Raw genomic sequence first — 15002 nt, 5'->3', positions numbered from 1 at the left:
GCTCACGGTGCTGTCGCCGCTGGAGCGGCCCCGGCCGCGGCTGCGCTCGGGTGTGCGCGGGAGCGGCCCCGGCCCCGCTCCGCCCCTGTTTACAGCCCGACACCGCCCCGGCCTCGCTCGGCCCCGGCCCCGCCCAGGCCCGGCCTCAGCACCGCCCCGGCCCAGGCGGCCGCCTAGGCCTCCCCCGTCCCGGCCCCGGCCCCGGCCTCAGCGCCGCCCCGGGCCGGGCAGGCGGCGGCCCGCGGCGCGCCCTTGCACACGCGGGGGAAGGAAAAGTGTCTGCCGGTGTTCGAGTGGGCAGAAAGAGTTGGGGAAGTTTGTTAGGAAGAGACATCAGGGGAAAAGTTGAAGACAGGGGACCAGCAACTCGAAGGTCTGGCCATTAGCTTTCCGCCCCAGAAAAGTGAGGGACAAGGAGAGCTGAAAATCAGGCTCGCTCCTCTTTTCCCAGCCCTCCAACAGAGATACCCACAGCACGGAGCTCCACAAGGCCCCACTTCCCTCACACTTCCCTTGGAGCCAGGGGCCACCCGAGGTTTTTCCCCTTGGCTGGGATCTGCGGAGCAGTCTGTGGCAGTGGGGCAGAGCGAGGGGGACACTCTGGAGGCACCAGGGCTGCGGGGACATGGGGCCAGCCAGCAGATGTTGAGTCTATTTTCTCCTCTTGGCTCGTCTTAGTTTCTGCGTGGGTGGCTCACGCGAGCACAAAGGGGACGGGGAACAGCCCGGCCTTTCCAATAGCCAACCTTCAGCTGGCCCTCCTCCTCCTGCCCCCGGGTTTTTGGAGAGCCAGGACAGGCACCAAGTGCATTTTCCCACCGTGAATCACGGCTCCAGCCTGCTGGAAGAAATCCGTTTCGACGTTATCCTCGTTCCTCGTGTCGTGAGCCATCGCGGAGGAATTTGCACCGAAGCCAATCCCAAAGGTACTTCATTTTTGGCAGTGTGGGCACAGAGTGAGAGAGGGGAAGCTGAAACCTGCCCCTCAACACTGCAGCATCCATCCCCAGCTCCCTGGGAATGCCTCATCCCAGCCCGGCATCCATGTGCAGGGAGCTTTCCCCTGTCCCCCACGTGGAAAGGAGGAGGATAGTTGGGATCCCGTCCTGCCATAGCACTCCAGCAGTGACATCTCCCACCCAGCCTTCCCTCTGTGCCACCACACAATCACTCAGCTTGGAAAAGACCTCCCAGATCATGGAGGCCAGCCCCATCCCAGCCTGGCTGGAGGGAGCAAACTCCTGACAGTGCCATGAAAACCCCCAGGGAAAACCACCCCCAACCCAGCAGGTGCTCACCAAACCCACTCTGACCTGAACAAAGCACCAACGGAAAAAAATGACACCTTGTTCTCCTTCTCCTCCAACCATGGTGATAAATGTTACTTCACTCGTGCTGCCAGATAAAATCAGGTTTGAGCCTCAAACACGAAGCTGTGTCTGAGCCAGGCTTGGAGCCTGACCTTTACAGTGCTCCCAGTTTCAAACACCAACCCAAAATCAAACCCTGTGTCACCAGCGTGGGGGTGCTTGAACAGCAAAGGTTGGCTGGAGATAACAACAGGTGGGTTTCGTTAGATAAATGTATATTTTAGTTAAAGAAACCACCAAACTCTCTGAGGGAATGTCACTACATGCACAGCAGTGACAGCGATGTGGTGATGAATCAAGTGACAAGAAAGGTCCCATTGTGACCTGAGTAGTCCCTGGGCTGGGCAGGGGGTGCACTTGGATTTCCTGCTGCCACCAGTGAATTTGGGACCTCCTAAGGTATATTTCAAATTGGTAATTGTTCCTAATGGGGCAGTGACAGCGCCGTGGGTGACCCCAGGGAGGGGGAGCAGGACTGCTGCTTCGTTAGCCTGACTAATTACTTCAACGACCTCACACTTTATCCCTGTTAATACCTTCAAAGCCATAATTAAGAATTCTGGCCAGGAATTGCAGGGAGATGGCAGCAGAAAGGGCTGGGTGGTGATGGGCCACCACCAGCAAGGGATGGAGGAGCCCCAGACCCCAGGGGAGGCCCCGGCTCGACGGCAGAGGGTGAAAGATGAGTAAACCTGGGTTTTCTGCAGAAGAAAAGGCAGAGGCACCCACCCACACACCAGGAAATCTCTCCTCTCCGTGTGGGTGGTGGAGGCCCCAAGATGAGTTATCTCTAAAGGGCGACTCTGGGGATACCTCGAGATACTGGTGTGGAGCCAGCAGGGAAATATCACCCTGCCAGCTGGGCTTCAACTCCTGTCTTTTTTAACAGCTTGCTTTAAATCAACAACAGCAGAGCCCGCCTCGTCCATTTTTACCCATCTCATGAGGTGGTTTCAACCTTTCTCCTCCCTGCTTCCCATGGGATGATGGTGGGATGGGGGCAGGAGCTGGTGGCTGGGACAGGGGGCTGTTTTTAAGGGTGTTTAATGTAAAATAATAGCATTATTAAGGGCAAAGCTGCAGCTAAAAGCTCCATTGTGCTCATAATGCTCTGAAAAGTGCTCTTCCACATATCCCCCTGCATTATATGAGGAACTAAAAATATATAATTTACAATATAGATCTAAAAACGTAAGCCTGGCAGAGATTTTTGGCCTGGCCAGAGAACAGCTGGCTCCAGCACAGCTCGTAAAAAAAAAAAATGCAACTAAGGGGAGAAAGGGAACAAAAAAAGCCACCCCCAGCATCCAATGTTTATGTTTCCACCAGCTCCAGTTGATCTCCCTTCTGGTGAAACTGGCTCCAGCTGAGTCAGGCACCAGCTGCTTCACATCAAAGCCCAAGGCTTTTCCACGTGCCACGGGAAGCTGGCTGCTTTCAAGGGGAATCCCAGAAGTTCTGCCACCAGGGCAAGGAGAGGAGCCCCAGCTGCAGGCAAAACACCAAACCCGAGGAGAGCCAACACATCCCAGCTCTTCCTGACCATCCCAGGCTCTACCAGGCTCACCGTGGTTCTCCAGCTGAACAATTTAAGTAGAGGAAAAACACCTCTGAAACAGAAGCAGGAGGGAGAATAAGAAAGGCTGTTGTCTCCCTCCTGTGGGGAGATGCAAAAATCAAATTAATGCCCTCTCCTCCCTCAGGGTAGGAGGGTGGTTGTGCTCCTGAAATATTCCTTTTAAAGGAACACTTTTTTTTCCCAGAATTATGCCATTACAGGCAAACAAGAGACATTTGTCCTCTGGGTTTCCCCTGAGCTTGAATAATGATGTGGTGGGAGGTCAGAACTAGAGGTGCCAAGGGTGGTTCAGTCCTGTCCAGCTTAGATCTGACCTGCAAACCTCCATTTCCTCCATCCTAGAAATTCGTAAGGAGAGGTAGAGCAGGGAGAGCCCAATCCAAGCACACCCATTGCCTCCCAAACCAACTAACAACCCAAGTCAGCTTATTTTTCCCCTCAAAAAAGCACAGAAAGATGCTGGTCAACCCTGAACCCATTTATTATTTAAAACCGAGTTACTACAAAAAAAAAACAAATTCCACATCCATAAAACCCCAAGTCCTTGGAAGCTGTGCAAACTCAGCCCTTATTTCCGTGAGCGTTTGTGCTCGATGAGCAGCACGACGAGTCTGTTCCGAAGGAACTTGATTTCCTTCATGTAGGACCTGCAGAATAAATCCCTGAGCTTCTGGCGCAGAGCTCCGAGGGAAGGCAGCTTCTGGCAGCTGGGAATATTCAGCAAGCTCTCAAAGAACTCTTTCCACAGCTCAGCATTGGCAAGCCTGCAAAAAGGGACAAAAAAGCATCAAAAAAAGTGCTAAATCCAGCTGTTAAATACCGATTTTTATCCTGCTCCCAGCTAGAAAAGCTGTGGCAGAACCTGACCTCAGAGCAATGTGGTACTAACGTGGGTTTCTAGGAAATCTAGGCAAAGATTTGGGGGATATTTTGAACACCCACCTCCTGAAAGTTCCCTCAGGCTTCCAGACCCCGTTGTCATCCTTGAGGCGCATGTAGGTCCCGAAGAGCATGCAGTACACGGTGGCTGCGATCCCAAAGTAGTCTGTCTGAACCAAAACCACACCAGTTTTGTGTCAAAAAACACACCCAGAGCACTGGAAACGAGCTGAAATCACCCCGTGGAGGGGGAGAGGCTACAGCTCTGGCAGAGTCCAATTCTACCAGAACTGGTGTGCAGGAGGCGCCGAGATTCCAGCCCGCCCCTCCTTACCTGGTAGTTCCATGGTTTGTTTGTCAGCATTTCCACGCACTGGAATCCAGATGTTTCACACCTGGCAGTGAAGGCTGTTCCCTCAGGGAAGAGCTTCATGTCGATGCTCTGGCCCAGGTCAATGAGGGTCAGGCCGTGGCACAGCCCATCGATGTCACACGTGTCGTTGTCCAGGAACCTTCAACCACGACAAGAAACAACCCCCTCAGTGTCTCCAGGCTCCCTTGTGGGTGACATCTGGGGACAACAGGGGACACTTGCCTTTCTCCCAGGATGAAATTGTCAGGTTTGATGTCCCCGTGGATGATTTTGCAGCTGTGCAGCTCCTCCACCATATGCAGGATTTTGACGGCGAAGTAAATGACGAGGGCTTGGGGCATCACCTTCTCTGGGAGCTTCTTGTAAATGTTGATGGCGTTCTGGAAGCCAGACACACACGGAGGAGGGATTAAGGAACAAGCCAAGGAAGGTGAATCAAGTGGAGGGAAGGCTCCAGAGCAGGAGCTGGTGGCACTCACGAGCAGCGTTCCGTAGTTGTGGAGCTCTCCCACCAAAATGCTGCCGTTGGGGAAGAAATGGGCCGAGTAGAAGTGGATGTAGAGGTGGCGAACGCTGGGGCTCAGCCTCTCCACCAGCTGGGTTGCAATGTAGAACTCCCAAGGGTTGGCAGGTTTCTGGACCTGGGAGAAAGAAGGGGATTTTTCCTGGGAAAAGCTGGAGTTCCTCTCGGGTTGGGTTCTGTTGTTGGTTTTTAATGGCAGATCAGGCATCTTCCCTCTTGAACGTGGCCCAGAATGGTTTGGTTCAGGAGGGAACTGAAAGATGATCCAGTTCCATCTTCCATCCCCTGCCATAGGACACTTTCCAGTATCCTAGAGTGCTCCAAGCTCTGTCCAGCCTGGCCTTGGACACTCCCAGGGATCCAGGGGCAGCTACAGCTTCTCTGGGCACCCTGTGCCAGGGCCTCACCACCCTCACAGTGATTAACCTCAGTTGATAAACTCCATGATTAATCCTTTCAAATCAAGACTTCAATTCCACACACTCCTTGTGAATCCCTGATGCTCCATAAATCACCTTTCTGTCCTGAAAAAGTTTCCCTTCAGGGGTTTAAAAGAGGGCTTTCGCTTTCTTTGAAGGACTAAATGTTGGGGGGAAGGTCCACAAAAAGATGCCAGAGGCAGATCTGATGTGGAAAGCCAAGGAGGTGTGTGGATCCACCCAGGGGGAGGGTCAGACTCAAAAGCTGTTCCAACACCACTGACCTTGAATATCACTTTCTGATTATTCCGAGGGTTACTGGCATCCAGGATGGAAGCTTGGTAGACTTGGGCAAAAGCTCCTTCTCCGACCAAGCAGTCCACATGGAATGAGCTGGGACCTTTAAAAGATTAACATTAAATCCTGCCTGCCCAACTCCACAGAGGAAAAAAAAGGAGGAAAAAGAAAAAAAGAGAAAAGCACCAGCCCATGTGAATTATTAAATCCTAGATCAAGTCTTTCTTTCCAAACCTTTTCCTGCTAGGAACAGGAGAGAGCAGGAGTGCTGGACGTGCCACACACTCGACCCCAGTGTTTCTATTTTTGCCTGACCCCCTGGAAGAAGTCAAATTCCAAAGGGCATGCCCTGAAAAGTAAACACTAATGTTTAAGTCCCACAGGGATGTTGCAATCCCCGTCCTACAGCTTTTGTTGACATGGGCCCGCTGCTGTTACACACAAAGCTGGAGAGCTGTGGCCCAGTTTACAGGGAAAACTGGGAAAAATGCCTCATCCAAAAGGCTCATGCTACAAAAGACAAACAAACCAACCCCAGGCCTCATTCCCAACCTGAGGCTGAGGTAATCTGGAGATTTACACACGCAAGGAAGCTGAATTCCCACATGCTCCCAACAAATGCTTGGCAATGATAAGTTTGAAGGAGCTCTTACCCAGTGAGAGTTCAGCCTTCAGTTTGATGAATGGAAGAGGAGATTTCCACTCGAAGTAGTTGGGGCAGGTGTTCAGAGGTTTTGGAAGCTCCGACAAGAATTTGCTGATCAATTCCTTGTCCCAAGGGTTCTCAACGAGGACTTTGTGGAAAAAAGGGAAGTGTTTAAGCTCTGGGTGTCATTCCAAGGAGGTAACACAAGCTTGGGTTGGAATGAGCATCACTAATTTAAAACCAAAAACCCCAGGAGGGATAAGGATATGCGCAGCATTCCTTGGTTTTGACACTCCAGCTTTTGCACCTGCCCAGAAATCCAGAGTTTCCCAAAGTGTTTGAGCCTCAGTGAGCCCAGAACCTGTCAGGATTCCAAGTATTCAATGGCAATATGCAATCCAGGTACAACCCACACTCATCCCTCACAGGAATCACGGCACTGCTTCCTGCAGTGCACAAAGCACTGCCCTTGGAATCCAGGCAGGAAAACCAGGGAATGCTGTGTACCTGCAGGTCTCTCACTCCAGGCTGTCCTGTCCTGCCCAGCTCCACACAGCCTCTCCTGGGCAGTCCTGTCCACCCCAAGGGAAGAGCAATGTCCAGTTCTGCTTTGAGCTGTCTGCTCATGCAGTCGTTGGGAAGCAGCTGCAGCAATTCCTTGGATTCCAGTCCCTTGTTTCAGGATGTTACCATGAAGCCCTCTCTTCTCTGGGACGTGTTCGAGACCAGGACTACAGATTTAACAAAATATTATTAATAATTGTATAGTAGTGTTGTATTATTAACATCCTGCCATAGTGGTTTGGCTCCTTCAGGGAGCAAAAATGCCAACCATGGCTAACACGGAGGTGAATAGAATGGAATTTTCTTAGGAGAATTAGATTTGCTCAGGTCACTTTACCCATTCCCTAATAATTGTCAAGTTTACCAAGAGAAGCGGATTTTTGGCCAGTTAATTTTTCATTTCAACGAAGCAAAATTTAAACCTTGGAGGGGTTTGGGGGCATGGTCACCAAAACCAGGTCCATTTACCCCCCCAGGTGTGTTGGGCAGAGCCAGGCTGATAAACTGGAAACCCCTAAGAAACTTGCATTGCATACCTTAACTTCTTGGGAGCAGCATACCTTAGCTTCTTGGCCTTTGGCTGCTTATACAGTTCTTCAGAGAGTTCCAAATCCATTTGGGGCAAATTTTCCTTACAGGCTGAACAAAATGAACAAGAAGAACAAATCTATGTTTATTTCCCCAAAAGCAGGAATATTTGGAGTATTCTCACCCAGCAGCTCTGAAAGCTGCTGCCAGAAAAACCAGAACTTGACAGAGCCTCATTTCAAATATCCAAGTTAAAATAACAGCTGGATTTCTCCAGGGAGCAGATTCCAAGACTTAAAAGGGGCAGAGCAACATAAAGGTACTCCCAGATGGGATTCAGCCAATGTTTGGATATTCCCAACCCCTTGGAATGGTTCACAGCAGCAGCTGGACACACAAAGCCTCTCTTGTCCCTCCTCTTATCCCTATTAAAAATCCTTGGAGAGCTGATGAGCTGCTGCTCCACAGGCAATGTGGACTCAGGAGTGGCAGCAGTGAGGGCCACACCTGGGTGGGATTTGGGCAGAAATGGAGTCACGAGGGACCAAATCCAATGTTTTCCACCCAAAATAGCCTTTACTTTACCTCTGTCCTCCACAGGAGGCTGGGAAGGAGCTGCCAGGTAATTGAAGGGTGTGGACATGAGCTGGGCAGCTCGGGCAAAATCCCTGGTGTTGTCTGGACTGGGAGCCAGGGCTTTGTTGCTGCAGGGGCCATTCCACACCGTGTAATCATCCCGCAGGAATTCCGTGCTCCCCGTTTCTTCCTAGGCAGGAAAAAAAAAAAATAAATCCAGGTTTAAAACTAAACCAGAAAAACGATCCTGAAATATAAACAAAAATCCCATGTTTTAGACTAGGTCTGAATGTTGGTAATAGTCAAGGCCACAAGCAAAATGCCAGACCAGAAATTGCTATGAGAGCCTGGAAAAGCCAATCCCATGAGAAGAGATCTGTTCTATCCAAGTTTTATCCTTCCCCTTGGCTATGGAAGCTGTGAGGTGGCTGCTGGAAGATGAAATGTCTCTTCTTCCCCCAAACTGATGCCAACTCCACACATTTAAGAGGTGGAGTTGTCCATCAATTCCATGTTAATCAGAAAAAAGCTCATCCCGTGTGTAGGAAACGGGAAAAGGTACCCAGCCTTCAGCTGGCCATCATTCCTAGGAATATTGTGGGATTGGGATAGAGGTGAATCCATCCACTCTGATAACTCTAAGTGCATAACCCACTTCCAAGGCTAATCCCTGCAGGATCACCACTCACTTCTGCTGCACAGTCGGTCAAGGGATGCACTCCGAAAGTTCTGGGCTCTTCTGGTTTGTTCCTCTGCTGTGGGATCCTGAAAAATGTTCCAAAAAATTTAGAACAGCTTTTCCCCAGGAGCTTTCCCAGGCACGCTGGTCACAACAAAGGTTGGTTTGTTATAACTTGAACTTTTTAATTTTATTTTAAGAGCCCCATTTGCAGCAACTTGGAGAAGGTGCAGCAGCTCAGAGTTATCCCCAAATTCTCCAGAGAATGAGAAGCACTGTCCAAACAGGGAAGTTGTGCAATCCCAGAGCAGCAACTCCTGCTTTTCTAATGCCACTCCAGGCAGCTGCCACAGCAAAGTCTCATGGAATGGGATCCATTTTTCTTGTGATTTTTAAGGAGCTGAGCTCAGCTGCTCCTTTTTCCCTCCTCACCCGCCGTTCTCCTTCTCCTCCTCATCCTCAAAGATGGCAAATGCAGGAGTGACAGGGACAGCAATGTTAGTTTTCAAACATCCACCAGGCTCTGAAAAGAAAAAGATAACCCCTGTTATCTTCACGCAATAGTAAAGATTATTTACACAGCCACATTCTCCCCCCTCTCCTGGGCTCCATGCAGCTGCACCTGCAGAATTCCCATTCCAATCACCTTTCCTACAACCTCTTGGAAAGAAGATTTTTCCAGCCCAACCCCTGATGTGAAATCTCTCTCTGCTCACTCTTGTAAAGCCCCTGGGCTTCAGACTGGCTCAAATCTTCCACAGCAAGGACTGGTGGGAGGTGCCAATGGGAAATAAAGGATGGAATCCCAAGGGCTGGGAAAATAAAGAGCACACACCACTTTTTCTGCAAAAGGCTTCAAATTGTTCCTCACTGTCCTCCAGGAGAGATGGCTCAGGCAAGAAGGGTGTTTGGAACATATCCATGAGAACACCTAAGGAAGAAAGAAATAATACTATTCTGCCTTCTTTGCATTTAAAGATCTCAGACAACTAATCAGACACAGGAAGGGCTAATTTGGCCAGCACACCCTTGGTCATGGCCCTTTTTATTCCCTATCCAAGGGGATGTTCCAAGTTTCCTGAGAGAGGAAATTTTCCTTTAATTTCTCAGATTTTTGGAAAACTTAGATGTTTTTAGGACTAGTTAATGCCACAGGCTTTTGGAGTTTATTCTTTCGTTTTTATTCAGCTCAGCATCCAGCAGAGCTGACTGTGAACTTTCAAATTAACGTGGTTTAGGTCTTCACCTCCCAAACAGGATTCTGTGAAAAAGCAGCTCAGACAACACACTCCCAAAGAAGCCTGGCAGTGATTTATCCAGGAATTGATGGGATGCTGTTAAAACATCAAGTTCTGGTTCAGAAGTTTTGGGTCACCCAGACAATCCCAACAGACAATGAACGATTTCATGTTATTTTCCTCTTTGAATGGTGCACATGCCCATCCCTGAACAGCTCCCTTGCCTAGAAAAGGCTCCACTAACATTTCCAAGGAGGATCTCGGGGACTCCAGGGGAAGGAAAACTTTATTCCAGACCTTACCCAAAGCTTCCTTCGTGTGGACTGTGGGTGATGGCTGCACCTTGAAGGGTGTTGTCGTCCCCATTGCTCCTCCCAGCGAGGTATTGGGGGTGGCTTGGGAAGGATTTCCACAGGCAAAGGAGGAATTCCCAACTCTGGAGGCTGGAAAACACAACGACAAGATCATTCCTGAAAGAGCCTGGGATTGTTTATGAGCATTCCAGCAAAATGTTAGTGAGGGAAGTAAACAAAAGGAGTAGCAGCGACACAGAATTGGAGGAGAGATTTTGGCTTGTTCAGGGATTTGCATGGCAGGTCCCCAAGGAAGGTTGCCCTGGAGGGCAAGAGGGACCTGGGAGAGCTGGGTGGCTTCCAAGGAATGGATCTGCAATTCCCAGGAATGCTCTGTTCCCAACACAGAAGGTGAAGCAGGAAGCCAGCGAGGACAAGCAGCGATTCCCAACCGTGCTCCAAAGGGAACTGCTCAGAACACGGGAACAGGGACTGGATCCATGTTCCACGGAGGGGATAGAGACCCTGCACAGACATGCAGGGGTGGAGGTTGGGAAGTCAAGAAGCTTTGCCAGGGTTGGAGCTGGTGTCCACAATCAGTTAACAATTCCCAGCTGGAAGCAGCCACACCAATGGCATCAGTCTCCATGCAAAGATTCCTTACCTTGCTTCACATCCACAGCAGGAGTTAATCCAGTGGATCCCTTGCTAGGGGACCTTTTGAAGAAAGAGTCACAACATTACCTTGGAATAAAAGCCATTTAAATGCCATTTCAATCCCTATTTCAATGAAGTGAAAGGTCCTTTAATAAAGATCACCCTGGAAAGTTTCTTCTACAGCTGCCAATAACCTAAGAGGCAGCAGAGTCCTTTAAAAAGGTTAAAATGCATTAAAAGTGCTCCTTGGACACAGTTTGCCTCCAAAGAATTCCAGAATAAGAGTAACTGTTCCCAGCTTGGCCAAGCCCTCTGAGCCACCCTGGGTTTCTCCCTCTGCCCCCCTCATTTTGTGGCCAAGTCCCACAGCAAAAGTGCAGCACTTTTAATCGTTCTCTGAAGACCCTGGAGTGGGATCTGCAGATTCCTGGGGTTTATTCCAGGCATGCTGGGGTCAGCCACGCATTACACACCAAATTTCCTCTTACTGCAACTAAACCACGGGGTAAAAGGAACTAAAGGTGGCCATGAGGACCAAGTTTGGCCCAAGTTTAATAAATAGCAGTTTCAGGTCAGGTTTTTTTTTTTTCCTGAAGGGGAAGAAAAGCTTCTTTTTAAGCTAACTCTCAATGTGCAACCCTGAAGACACAACTGCAGAGGAGTTCACACTCACAGTTGTCCCACATTCCGAGGCAGAGCTGGGTTGGGACGAGCCCTTTCCTGAGCTGGAGCAGCACTGAAGTGAGGGTGCAGCAAACTGTTCTGGAGCTCCCCAAGCTGTGCCCGAGCTCCAGCTGGGTCCTTGTCCTCTGGTGCTCCCCAGGGAGAGGCTGCTGGGATGTGGTCACCAAGGGGCTTCGCTGGTTGCAGCCTGGGAGTGGTCGCTGGTGGTGCCTGGAGTTGGGGCTGCTCAGGCACCAGAGCTTGGCACTTGGGCACATCCAGCCCTGGAGCAGGTGCCATCCAGGTCCCTGGGGTGTGAGATGTGCTGGGCCTCACAGGTGGGGGCACCTTTAGGGATGAGAAGTGTTCTGTGACATCCAGCTTCCCCCCAGAAATGCAGCCATTCCCATTTTCTCTACCAGCTCCACCTAAAGAACCTTTAGGTTCACCACCACATACAGCCATTCCCATTTTTCCTGTTAGTTCCATGTGCCCAGAACCCAAGAGGGCTTTTAGCTGCATCTCAAACTAAACTGTGGAGAAGCAAAAACCTTTCAAATCCGAGTGTTGCAAGCTGTGCCAGGTTTCCACACTGGTATTGCAGCCTCAACCTCCAGGTTGGGCTAACAACCAACCCTGGTTCCTACAGCATGGCTGGATTTTGTGGGATAAGCCTAGGCAGAGCATTCCTGTCCTTTCCAGAACCCACTCACCACCCTCTGGTTTGGCTCAGCTGCTGGTTCCAGTCTTGTTTCCTCCAGGCTTCTGGAGAGCTGCGTGAGCTGATCCAGCTTCTTCTGCAGGGCTTGGAGTTCCAGGACTGCCGACTCCTTTTTTCTCATCGAGTCTTTCTTCTCCTCCTCTAAAGGATTAAAGAACGATATTAAATAATATTAGATGCCATGCTGATGGCTCACTGTGCCTCCTGTCTCCTCAGCAGAGACACCACTAATCGTGGCACTGAAAAGAGGAACCCAAGGGATGAGCTTAACCAGGAAACAGCCACTTTGAGAGCTGGAAAAAAAAAGGAATATGGGAATACCCAGTGCCTGCTGCCTCCTGAGGAGCTCATCTTTCCTGGAGTATCTCCTGGCCCTGAGCTCCTCGAAGGAGAGCTCAGAGCCTTCACACAGGAGCAGGTTCTTGTCGTACATCGGGATCTGCTCCCAGCCCGCGGCGCCCGGCAGCGGCTTCGGCACCACCTCGGACTTGGAGATGTAGGTCACGTAATTCCTGGGAGAGAGAAGGGGGAAAAAAAGGGCCAGGCTTGGGGGATTTATCCCAGGAGAGAGCTCCTTTTCCCACAGTGGGACTTTAAAAGCACCACCCAACTACTTACACTTCTTTTCCAGCAGCACAGCATTGAGAATCAGCAGCGTCTAGACCCTGCAGCAGGGAAATAAAACACGAGAAAATGAAACCAAATTAAGTTCAAGCAGCACAGAATCCACTGCTAATATTATTCCTGTGATTCTGGGAATGTGTCAGGCCACTGAGTGTGTCCCAGTGCTTCCCAGATGAGACATTCCTATGGAGATGTGATGCTTGCAGCAGGAAAATAGCAGCAATACCATCTCAAAAATCAGTTTTGAGACACACCAGATAGAGTCACTCTTCCCTTATTCAGCCAACCCAAACTCTACCTGAAACATCTTTCCCAAATAATTCCTCATTTACCTGACTTTTGCAGGGATTAGGACTCGAAACACCTTTTGGAGGAGCCATTAGATTTGCAGCATGGGAAGTCTGAAGTGGTTTTACAACAGGAGCATCTGGCACAGAAAATAAAATGTAAGTATTTTTCACTCAATAAGTAAAAATTGTTTGCTCATTTGAACTTTTATGAACTTGAAGCACTGGAAAATTAATAACTTGGTTTGAATACACTGCCCTTAAGAATTTTTCATGTAAAGAAGGAAAATACTGTGTTTTTTACGGGAAATTTGGCTTTTTCAGTGACAAAACTCACTCATTGAGGTAAAAAAATTAATTTAGTGCAGGTACAGATTAAACACCTCACCTTGCACAGGAGGATTCCGAGGATCATAACTCTGCAGGGAGCTAAATTGCAAAAAAACCCTCAGTTATTATAATGAAATCACCTGTCCCTCACGCATCCCCACCTCCCAGCAATCTTGGATTTCCCTGTACAATTATGCCATGAAATAGAACACTGAAAAGCATGACTTTTACTGTATATGGACATCTCCACAGCTGCAAAATTAAAAAAGCCTTCAAGAGGCAGCAGGAGAACAGAATTGGGCATTTGTTTAATGTTTTACATTACATTTTACTTTAGAAAGCTAAATGCAAAAAAACTAAGAAGTAAATGCTTAACTTCAAGACTCAGCTCAAGGATTTGCTTTACTCTGGGATATTGTTTTTTAAATACACATCCCAAAACACCCAGTAAACATTCAACAGCAAAGAAACGTTGCTAAGTTTAAACCCCCCTTTACTGAAAATAAGCACGCAAGGAAAAAAAAATAAAAATAAAAATCAATCACATGCTAGCCACGGTTAATTATGAGTAATTATGAGCACTGAGTAAACGAGTAGGAAAGGCTGCAGAGTTACCAGTGGAGCTGCTGCAGGCTCTCCCGGGGCTGTGCCTGGTTGAGGAGCCCTTTTTGGAGCACAGCTCCTGCTCCCTGCACGTTGCCTTCCTTCAGCAGCAGCTGAGCCCAGGCCAGGTAGAAATCCGAGGTGGTGGCTCCGATTCCCTGCCCGTGCAGGTACTCAAAGTACTGGCAAGGGGAAGAGATGAACTCTGCCTGCACGACACAAATGCACGAAGCCATCAGCACTTCCAAACACATCCAAAGGAGTGGCAGCCAAAATAAAAAAACAGAGTTTCCTAGTTATCATATAGGAAAGCATCGTTTTCTAAGGGTAAGATAAGTTAATTCAAATCTCTTCGAGCTACCCAGCTTAAAAAACACACTCTTGCTTTTTTTTCTGGTCTCCCTGTTCTGCAGAAGATCAGAATTCCTGAGGCCTCCTGCTCCTCCCCAGGCTCTCTGCAGTCCCAGAAGTGCGGCGTGAATAGATCAGGATAATTTAATTCCCAGAAAAACGCACCAGCTTGATGCAGTAGCTCACAAAGCGCGGGTCCTGGTGGTACCTCTTGTCGCCCACGAACACCTTGACCAGCTCCTCCAGCAGCCCGGGCCAGCGGCTCTGCTTCTCCTGGACAGGGAGACATCCCTCTGCCCACTGCAGGTACCTGCAACCATTCCAGAGTCAGCTCCCGGGCAGGGATGGGGGCAACACCCAAACCGGACACGCCAAACGCCGAACCGGGGCCATGCTTACCTGTCCCATGGCTCCAGCGGGTCGGGCCCTCGGTAATTCCGGATCTGAGCTTCATAATTCCTGCAGGGAACACGCCGGGATGAGTGAGGGTGGGAAGCGGGTGAAGGTTCTGCCGTCCCCGCAGCGCCGCGCGGCTACGGCACCCGCACAGCTCCGGGAACCGGGGCACTCCCCGATGCCCTTCCCCATCGGGTTATCCCATTCCGTTATCCCGTTTCCCATCCCGTTATCCCGCTCCCCGCTCACCGTCCGGGCCCGTCCATGCTCGCCCGCCCCAACCGCTCCCGCCGATTCAAACTGGCCGCGCGCGGCCCCGCGCCGCCTCCCCATTGGCCAGCGCTCAGCCCACCCCGCCTTCCCATTGGCGGACACTCCCGTCAATCACGCAATGAACTCCGTCCTC

The 15002-nt window shown here is 50.0% G+C and overlaps 1 protein-coding gene and 1 long non-coding RNA gene across 4 annotated transcripts; one reads left to right on the top strand and one right to left on the bottom strand.

The window, feature by feature from the left end:
- Positions 1-252: 252 nt before the first annotated feature.
- LOC148224161 (uncharacterized) lies at positions 253-14425 on the top strand. Its single transcript, XR_015802103.1, has 3 exons — positions 253-926; positions 12975-13075; positions 14263-14425. It is a non-coding gene; the product is annotated as an uncharacterized LOC148224161 (long non-coding RNA).
- On the bottom strand, positions 3413-14890 carry BUB1 (BUB1 mitotic checkpoint serine/threonine kinase). 3 transcript variants are annotated; one of them, XM_088160806.1, is made up of 25 exons: positions 14846-14890; positions 14600-14659; positions 14366-14510; positions 13862-14058; positions 13305-13345; positions 12962-13056; positions 12624-12670; positions 12327-12517; positions 11998-12146; positions 11295-11632; positions 10629-10681; positions 9974-10114; positions 9269-9364; positions 8866-8956; positions 8444-8519; positions 7764-7944; positions 7187-7289; positions 6594-6817; positions 6094-6234; positions 5428-5543; positions 4681-4842; positions 4424-4581; positions 4163-4340; positions 3892-3998; positions 3413-3713 (listed from the first exon to the last, which is right to left on the bottom strand). In XM_088160806.1, the coding sequence occupies exons 1-25, from the start codon at positions 14860-14862 to the stop codon at positions 3518-3520; spliced, it is 3303 nt and encodes a 1100-aa protein (XP_088016932.1). In that variant the 5' UTR covers positions 14863-14890; the 3' UTR covers positions 3413-3517. The 3 variants fall into 3 exon arrangements, with proteins under 3 accessions (XP_088016932.1, XP_014750503.2, XP_088016933.1); XM_014895017.2 differs by having other exon boundaries at positions 7211-7289; XM_088160807.1 differs by having other exon boundaries at positions 12001-12146.
- Positions 14891-15002: the final 112 nt, after the last annotated feature.

This window comes from Sturnus vulgaris, chromosome 3, assembly GCF_052056855.1.
Source record: "Sturnus vulgaris isolate bStuVul1 chromosome 3, bStuVul1.hap1, whole genome shotgun sequence".
NCBI lineage: Eukaryota > Metazoa > Chordata > Aves > Passeriformes > Sturnidae > Sturnus > Sturnus vulgaris.
This window is presented reverse-complemented; position numbering and strand designations above follow the sequence as displayed.